The 9,490-nt window shown below is 39.8% G+C and overlaps 1 protein-coding gene across 2 annotated transcripts; it reads left to right on the top strand.

Moving 5' to 3' along the window:
- Positions 1 to 1,463: 1,463 nt before the first annotated feature.
- Positions 1,464 to 7,810, top strand: LOC139533864 (zinc finger protein 558-like). Of its 2 annotated transcripts, none has more exons than XM_071332311.1 (8): positions 1,464 to 1,722; positions 1,967 to 2,163; positions 2,297 to 2,401; positions 2,508 to 2,603; positions 3,163 to 3,273; positions 3,451 to 3,571; positions 4,171 to 4,428; positions 5,386 to 7,810. In XM_071332311.1, the coding sequence occupies exons 1-8, from the start codon at positions 1,689 to 1,691 to the stop codon at positions 6,348 to 6,350; spliced, it is 1,887 nt and encodes a 628-aa protein (XP_071188412.1). In that variant the 5' UTR covers positions 1,464 to 1,688; the 3' UTR covers positions 6,351 to 7,810. The 2 variants fall into 2 exon arrangements, with proteins under 2 accessions (XP_071188412.1, XP_071188413.1); XM_071332312.1 differs by having other exon boundaries at positions 1,477 to 1,546.
- The last annotated feature ends 1,680 nt before the right edge of the window (positions 7,811 to 9,490 follow it).

Here is a 9,490-nt window from a genome sequence, read left to right as displayed (position 1 = left end):
GATTTCCTCAACCAATAAACCACTACCATAACTTGCTGTCTGTAAGTGGTAGTATTCATTCCCAATATCTTGGGTGTCTGAGATTTGATTGAGCTGCACCACTGACACTTCCTCATATGAACTCTTGGCTACATCAGGATGAAAATTAGAACCATGTTCTTTATCCTCAAAAGTATGTCTGAGGGTCTTTGCTGAGCAGTTGATATTCCCTCATTTAAACTCTCCAGCGGCCAGAGGTTTTGAACCTGAGCCTCATTTACATTCTCTGTTTGTACCATTTTGTTTCATTTCACCTTGTTGTCACTAGCAATACAATGTATAAATATGTCAGTCATACAGGTATGACACTCCATCGTTGTTGCAGTCGGCTTCTTAATAACTAATCACTTGCTAATAATTGGTATTTGGCAACTCCATTAGCGCAAAGCAAGAGTGCATGAAAGTCATGTATGGAATTATTTTACTTCACACCAGGGTAAGAAAAAACAAATTGTTGAGGTTAATATAGCATGTAGCAATTAATATAGCATGCAGCATTAAATGTATGCATGACAAGAAAGACAGAGAAATAACCAGCAGGCTGTTTGACACAGAACCCCTCAAAAACGGAACATATTTGGTTAGTAGAATCCCAACTAAGTATTTTCCACCCCAGTTTATTTGACACCAGTAGTAACGTTTTTTCTTAACCAGTGTGTGGTCTTGCACTGACTAAAATCTTTAATTATATTCATATGCTTTTGAGACATATATTTGCCACATGTTTGGAGCTAGGCTGACAGTGACAACATAACATTCTAAAAGGATAGCTGTCCATGGAGCTTTTATGTGTATCACTGTTCAAATGTCAACATAAAGCTTCCTATGACCTAGCTTTTTGTTCAAACTCACCTGTTTTGTATTCTAGGGACTCAAGTGAGTTGTCTGGACCCTGGTTGTATGGACACACAATAAATCGTTTTTCCTGTACAGTGCTATATTTGTACAATATATATTGTCCAGGCAACCCACCTTAAGCTGTTTGAACACAGTAAAAAGCCAGCAACACTCCGTATTATTCAGAGTCTCATGAAATACACTGTTTTTAAACATTGCGGATCACTGTATAAGGAATACATATTGGCTTATATAACAAAAACTATTCAGTAAAAGTATTGTAGGGAATACTCCGTAGGGTATTGAAGGGAGTATTCCCTACAATACCTACATTACTTTTACTGAATAGTTTTTGTTATATAAGCCAATATGTATTCCTTATACAGTGATCCGCAATGTTTTAAAACCCACTTTTAATCAAAATGTCCCTTAATTATGATTTTTTTTTAATCATTGTTCATGTTCAGACAACTATTTTTCATATATCATTAATAATCACTGGTTATTGACGCATTTCTACTATTACGTAACGTGGGGGACTTTTATTTAGAAAGAATTTCGAAATCCATGACCTGGAAGTACCTTTTTAGTGTTGCTGTCGAGACGCTGGATATAGCAACCTCTGTACAAAACGGTTTTATTTATCTTAGCTAACTAGGGTATTGTTAGCGTGAGTACATATGTCAACCTTTTTATTTACGTTGCAATCGCTTTAATATAACCTATATTCTAAGCTTGGTCGCACTATCTAACGTTAACATCAAACTCTTTAGCGAGCTTGTTTCGAGGGCTTTTTGCTTTGCAAACTAGCTATGGATAACATTATTGATCCAGCATCAGAACAAGGTTAGTTTGCTGCTTTGTCATGCATTGCTTATCACATAGCAGTAGTTAAATGTAGAAAATGATATGTCATGACTCATTACATTTTTCTTTTGTTTTTTACATGGATCATTCAAATATGTCCTATAGTCTAACTACACATAGCTTGTAATATTACTAACTAGCTGAGTTATGGGATCAGTCGATTTTGCATTTATTATTTGTTTATCTGTTTAATTGTTAATTGCTCTCTTCAATTCGCTGGCAGATCTCCCTCTGTTCTCCTTGCGTCTCCTGGTTCCACCTCTACGCCTGATGTGCGCTTTCATGTGGCAAGTGACTCAACAGCGTAATGTGATGCAGTATGGGAAGCTGGAGGAATTTGTTACTTTGGTGACAGAGATGGTTCCAGAGCTGCTGAGTTCCAGGCAGAGGACCCAGCTCATTCTGGGACTGAGAGCAAGGGTGAGAGAGGGGGACATGTTGAGGGTTGGGATGGGAAGAGTCTTATGATGGAACGAACGATGGGCAGCTACTGGCGGCAATTACTGCACGTCTGTCCCTAGTCCTGCTTTTCACATATCCACCTCTGTTCCAGCTGGTTTTAGAGTTGTGTCGCAGTAAGGACACAGCTGACCTGCTGACCATCCAGGCCCACCTGGACATAATCCACACGTTGACAGAAAAGTCTTTACACAAAGAGGTTAGTTAAATAGGCAACACATTATGAATGAGACACTGGAGAACATTATTTCTGAGGGATAAACTCCTGTACATTTGTCTGATGTTTTGTTTGCACCTAATGACAGAGTCATGGTGATGAATTGGAGGCTGCAGAGTGTAACTTTGTGGAGCTGGTCCAAACCCTGCTGGAAGACCCTTCTGAGAGGGAGCATTTCTTCCAGGTGAGGAACTTTCTCTCTAGACTTCTTTATGATCCTTTTGCTTGAATATATTTCTGAAATAGACTAGTTGAACAACATCTACTTAGATTAAATATTATAAGTATCCTTCTTCTGCATTCAGAATACCCTAAAGATCTTGTAAAAGTGGCACGCCAGTCTCCTTTTCACATAATTTATCACCTAATTTACTTAATTAACAAAAGGCACATCTCAACAGGTGGTCCAGGTATGACATAGTACAAGTGGGGGAGGTGCGGTCAGGGCCTTTTATTTGATGTTTTTGCTCCTCCATTGTTCCCACAAGCAAGGGAGGAGGTTGATGACATCACATCAGACCAACTCAACTGCTTGAATGGCCTCCATGAAGGTTGTAGTTGTCTAAAAAACACTATTTTGCTCAAAAGTTTTTTGTTTTGTTTTTAACCTTAAGTGTGTGTTTTAAATTACTGTACTTGGGATATTGTTTCTCAACAGGAAAAGTTCCAAAATAGCTGAAGTGCATCTTAAATGGAAACATTTGGCACTAGATCCATTTCATGCTAAATTGTCTATTTCACAGGAGGTGTTCCCAGTCCACTATGGCCCTCGGTATGACACAGCGCTGCAGACACTGGTGTGGGAGTTCCTCTCCAGACTGGAGGAGCTGCTGCCTGTACCAGACCTCACGCAGGTACTGAGGAAAACCTCTCAGTTCTAAAAGATTGACGGAACATCACGTCATGTGGCTCTACAGATGAATTGAATAGTGTTTTTGGTCATTTCAAAACTTGTCTAAAACCTCAAGTGGCTGGTATAACACTTTTGAACTTTTTAATGTACTGTTTTCCCCCTGCCCTGCTCCTCTTAGACAACAGCATGGCTCGGTGCTGCCCCCTCTGTCCTGGAAGAATGTGGGCAGAGTGTCTTTGACCCTGAACAACTGAAGGCAGTGTTGCAGCACCATCAGCATCATGGAAACCTGAACAATAGTAAGGCCTAGATTCAATCAGATCAACCGCTAACCGGCGATGGTAGACACCCGCATAGCGGACATTTTGGTGGTGTTGGAGGTGGAACTGTGTTGGAGCCGTCAAATCGGTGAGAAGCTGCTCTTCCGATCATGGTCATGAAGCCACACCTGCCAAGCGTTAGAAGTTCTGAGCGAGAAAGTACGCAGCCTATATAGAAATAATTATGCTCAAATTGAAAAATCATTCAACTAAATAATGGGGATTTCTGTCATCCTAATCGAGGTATAGATTACATCTCACATTCCAATGTTCAAACTTGTAAACAAGGTTGCATGGGATTTTTGTTAATGCGACTCCTTGAACCCAATGGCAATGTCCGTTTTAGATGTAATGCCGGTAGCCACTTGTGGATTTGACAGCTTTAACGCAGTTCCACCTCCAACACTGCCAAAAGGAAGCACTATGTGGATGTTGGCTAAAGCGGATCGGATTTAATCGAGCCCTATGTCTTCATCCAGATGATGGATATGAAGTACAGAGTCATATAGGATACCACTTGTCTTTTTAACTTGGCAATATACAGTAGGTGAGTTTAACTGATGTTCTCTCCTACCCAGGTCATGTCTCTAATTACACTACAGATACCATCCTGTCCACACTGTCCCTCCCTCCAATAATCAGAGTTGTTATTAACTACGAACCAGACAACTCTGACAATGTGAGGCCATACTCAGATGACGATGAAGACCACAATGAAATCCTGGATGAAGGCACTGATAGATGTTTGGAGGATCTAGGACTGTCAACATCAGAGGAACAGGAGGGTCTGTCACCTGCAGAGACCTCAGTGTTGGTTACTCCAGTACCCTGTGATGGTAAGGAAAATAAAAAAGGTCAAACACTCATCCATTGTTTGACTAATATAGCATCTAAATTCTAATTTATATTCTGAAGAAAAATGTTAACGCAACACGCAATAATTTCAACGATTTTACTGAGTTACAGTTCATATAAGGAAATCATTCAATTGAAATAAATTCATCAGGCCCTAATCTGTGGATTTCACATGACTGGGCAGGGGCGCAGCCATGGGTGGGCCTGGGAGGGCATTGGCCCACCCACTTGGGAGCCAGGCCCAGCCAATCAGAATTAGTTTTTCCCCACAAACAGGATTCATTACAGACAGAAATACTCTTCAGTTTCATCAGCTGTCTGGGTGGCTGGTCTCAGACGATCCCACAGGTGAAGAAGCCGGATGTGGAGGTTCTGGGCTGGCCTGATTACACGTGGTCGGCAATTGTGAGGCCAGTTGGACATACTGTCAAATTCTCTAAAACGATGTTCGAGAGGCGGCTTATGGTAGAGAAATTAGCATTCAATTCTCTGACAATAGCTCTGGTGGACATTGCTGCAGTCAACATGCCAATTGCACGCTCCCTCAAAACATGAGACATCTTTGGCATTATGTTGTGTGACAAAACTGCAAATTTTTTAGTGGCATTTTATTTTCCATGGCACAAGGTGCACCTGTGTAATGATCATAATGTTTAAGCAGCTTCTTGATATGCCACACCTTTCAGGTGGATGGATGATCTTGGCAAAGGATAGATGCTCACTAAAAGGGATGTAAACAAATTTGTGCACAACATTTGAGAGAAATAAGCTTTTTGTGTATATGGAAAATTTCTGGGATCTTTTATTTCAGCTCATGGGAACATGAGACCAACCATTTACATACATATATATATATATACATATATATATACCAACCATTTATATATATATATATATAGTGGTTATATAATCTGTTTTCCTGTATTTTCTCCTTACAGAATTGAACTTGGATCATTCTCTCAACGTAATGGTGAATGAGCCATCCCAGGTTCTTACCTGCACTCTGCCTCCATTCTCTCACAGTGAAATGGCCAACCTCTGCAAGGACATCAAGACCGACCAAGTAGAAAAGGACAGAAAGCAGGTTGACAAGAAAGAAGAGGTGGTCAAAAAAGGGAACAAAAAGAATGTGATCAAACAGGTTGACAAGAAAAAAGAGGGATTCCCTGCACTTCAAAACAGAACTCATATATGTGAGTGTGGGAAGGTTTTTAAAAAACCATCACTGCTGACGCTACATATGGGAGTTCACACGATGCCACATCATTGTGACCAGTGTCCCAAACGATATGCTACTCCTGGGGCACTGAAAAAGCACCAGCTACTTCACACAGAAGAAAGACCATTCGCATGTGAACACTGTGACCGGAGGTACAGGAGTGCTTATGATCTCAAAGTGCACATACGCAGTCACTCTGGGGAGCGCCGTCACATGTGTACTATCTGTGAGAAGAGGTTTGCCCATCCAAGTACACTGGTGAGACACACGCGAATGCATGCTGGGGAGAAGAATTATTTATGTAGCATATGTGGTAAGGCATTTCTTAGCTCAGGAGAAGTGCGACTGCATACACGGACGCACACAGGAGAAAACCCCCACACCTGTAAACATTGTGGAAAGGGTTTCAAAGCATCTTGCCATCTTACGGTTCATCTGCGATCTCACACAGGCGAGCGTCCTTACACCTGCACCCAATGCCCCAAATCTTTCACTACCTCAGACTCTCTTAGAACGCACATATATACTCACACTGGGGAGAAACCTCACCAATGCTCAGAGTGTGGGAAAACATTTACTCAGAGGTGTAATATGGTAAATCATATGAGAAGAATTCACCGGTTAAGATTCTCCAAAAGCAGTCCAACAGAAAGAAACACAGAAAGTCTTGTAAAAATGCTTTGAGTTCGAAAGAAACTATGTAATAGGTAATTCCAATATTGATTGCAATTATTGAGACAAGAAATTCCTCTTTTGTATATCAGATTATCATATCAAAACATGTTTTTCAATAAACTTCAAATCAAGGTTTGTCACATCTACACATGATATTTGCACTGCAAATAATGATTTTAGAAGTGGGATGATGATGATGACATTTACCCAATTTACACTGTTTGACCAACCAGATTCCTTAACACTTGTAAGATATGCATATACAAAGTGTCCATGAGTTTATTTTCAAAATGCTATGTCCACCAATTTTTCACATTGGTGTTTTTTCACCTGAAATTATTGCATGTGGGTACCTTCATGTGTGTGCCAAATACTAATGTTCTCATATTTTTTTATTTGTTGATTTTAGGTGTATATTAAAACTATTGTTTTTATGCAAAACATTATATATCCATTGTTTAGTTGAAATGGAATGTTTGAATACGGTATTTTACAGTGATATGTGGTGGTTGTCTCACCTAGCCATCTTAATAAGGGTGCTTTAACTCTATGGGATTGGTGTCCCTCAACCAAGACAGTTGTTGCTCAAAATGCGATAATGTGATTAGAATTATGTTGTAAACAACAGCCAACTTTCCGGGACATAGACTTGTCTTATATGGGCAGAAAGATGAAATTCTTGTTAATCTAACAGCAGTGTCCAATTTACAGTAGCTATTACAGCAAAAAAATACCATGCAATTGTTTGAGGATAGTGCACAACAACAAAACACTTATCACGGCAACTGGTTTGATACATTCACCTATGAAGGTAAATAATATACTTACATTCAGTAATCTTGCTCTGATTTGTCATCCTGAGGGTCCCAGAGATAAAATGTAGCATAGTTTTGTTTGATAAAATAGATTTTTATATTCAAATGTAGGAACTGGGTTTTACAGTTTGACCCCGCTGCTGTCTCTGGCTCCACACCCACCCCGCCTGGCCATCTAGATGTGAAGGTTAGTGTATTTTCTGTAGGGAAGCTAATGATCCATCATTTATGACATTCCTGGCAGTGTGTAAACTAAAAACAATTATTACCATAGCTTTTTTGCATGTTCTTTAAAGGTATGTATTTGAAAATGTATACATTGACCAATTCGGCACATTTGGGCAAACTCCTGGCAGACTTGATACAAAATATTGTGTTGTGATTCTTCACTGGATCAGTCAAACTTTGCACACACTGCTGTCATCTGGTGGACAACATCTAAATTACACCTAGAATCCTATCTCAATGTATGGCCTTTCTCTTGCATTTCAAAGATGATGAAAAATAGAAAATGCATGTTTTTTTTGTTTGAATTGTCTTTTACCAGATCTAATGTGTTATATTCTCCTACATTAATTTCACATTTCCACAAACTTCAAAGTGTTTCCTTTCAAATGGTATCAATAAAATGCATATCTTTGCTTCAGGTCCTGAGCTGCAGGCAGTTAGATTTGAGTGTCATTTTAGGAGGACATTTTTAAAAAGTGTCCGGATCCTGGAGTGTTTGGTAACCTTATCCACACTATAAGTTGTATGTGAAATTCAAATGAACCCTGGCTGAAACGAATCCTAGACCTGCGTGAGTAGCGGATCCAGTAGCAGAGTGCCACGTATTGTGAGCAGCAGTGCGAGTCGCGTGGAACTTTTTTGCCAGGTGTAAACAAGCTAGCTAGCTCACTAACATGTAGAATGTGCGTCTTGTGTACTAATTGTAAATCGCTCTAAATAAGAGCATATGCTTAAGTGACTAAAATTCCAAATGTAAATGTTTTACATACACATCTCATTATGGTATTGATTCATTTTTTAAATATTGATGTCACAAATGTATCATTTGTACAGTTAAAATGTAGTTAGGCTTTGTTACATTCGACTACATAGCAGTAACCTAGGCCTACTGCTTAGTTTCTCTGAGAGTAAGGCGATATAGTGTTTTGCAAAAATATATATTATTTGTCTCTGAAAAAACAAAGTAATTTCAAACAAATATATATGTCATTCAACAACCCCATGCCATGATTAGATAGATTAGATGAAAACTAATTTACCAACATTTCTGAAAATGGATATTGGCCTATAGCGTTTTGAAAATAAAAATGTGAATGTCAAATGTGGGCATAGTCAGAATGTGGCCAAAATCAGGACAGGATTTACAGTATGTTAGCGCAAGATATAAATGGCGCTTAGGAATGGGGGAGCTTCGTGCTTTTTCAATTTCAGTCAAGGGGATATTGGTTTAGTATTTTTTTTAATCTAGTCCAGGGGATGGTCATGTAATTGACTAAATGTATATATTTCTCAGTGTTTTAGAATTAGTTGCTTATTAGGCTATATATCGATGTGCGCGATGGAGCCCCTCATCTATGATTCTCCACTGGGCGCACAATATCAAGTGTGTCTATAGGCTATTTGTGTGGTCTCAATCAAATTTTTCTTAGCCTATAGTCAACAAAGTGCATGTTCAGAGAAGCACAGAGCAAAGTTATATTTCTAACAGTGGCTACGCGTCATTCAGGGCAGGTGACTGAGAGCAAGGGTGAGAGGTGTAAATATTGAGGGTTGGGATGGGAAGAGTCTTATGATGGAACAAACTATGGGCAGCCACTTGCTGCAATTACTGTACGTCTGCCCTGCTCTGATTAATCAGGCTGTAATACACAATGGTGTGGCTGGCTTGGGGGTTAAGCAGTGCGGCTTGGCTCTCGACCGTCGCCGAGTCCGATGGGGAGTTGCAACGATGAGACAAGATTGTAACTACCAATTGGATATTAAGAAAAATGGGGTAACACCATGGGCCAGAAGAGTTTGAATACATTGGCCATGCTGTCAATCCAGCTTGACTTCTGCCGCGTTCCAAAGAACTGGAAACGGTGAACTTGGAAATCTCAGACTTCCGTGAGTTCAAGACAATTGGGAACTCGGATAAAACTAGCTCAGACTGGGAAAATATGGAAAATTCCAAGTCGGGATTTTGTGCCTCTTTCTAGAGCCCACAAGAAGGACTGCCACCCCACCTTCCTGTTCAAGTGAGCATAGCACAACAAGGAGTCCAAAAATGTCTTGTATGCTGCTGCATAATGTAATATGCCAGGGAGATATGTGTACTGTATCCAA

This window comes from Salvelinus alpinus, chromosome 11 (genome assembly GCF_045679555.1).
Source record: "Salvelinus alpinus chromosome 11, SLU_Salpinus.1, whole genome shotgun sequence".
Taxonomy (NCBI): Eukaryota; Metazoa; Chordata; class Actinopteri; order Salmoniformes; family Salmonidae; genus Salvelinus; species Salvelinus alpinus.
This window is presented reverse-complemented; position numbering and strand designations above follow the sequence as displayed.

Excerpts from the sequence above, each read along its gene's own strand:
- LOC139533864 (XM_071332311.1), top strand. The coding sequence starts at position 1,689 with ATGGATAACATTATTGATCCAGCATCAGAACAAG. Across the intron at positions 1,723-1,966 it reads TGATCCAGCATCAGAACAAG|ATCTCCCTCTGTTCTCCTTG; the intron begins GTTAGTTTGCTG and ends ATTCGCTGGCAG. Across the intron at positions 3,274-3,450 it reads CTGTACCAGACCTCACGCAG|ACAACAGCATGGCTCGGTGC; the intron begins GTACTGAGGAAA and ends TGCTCCTCTTAG.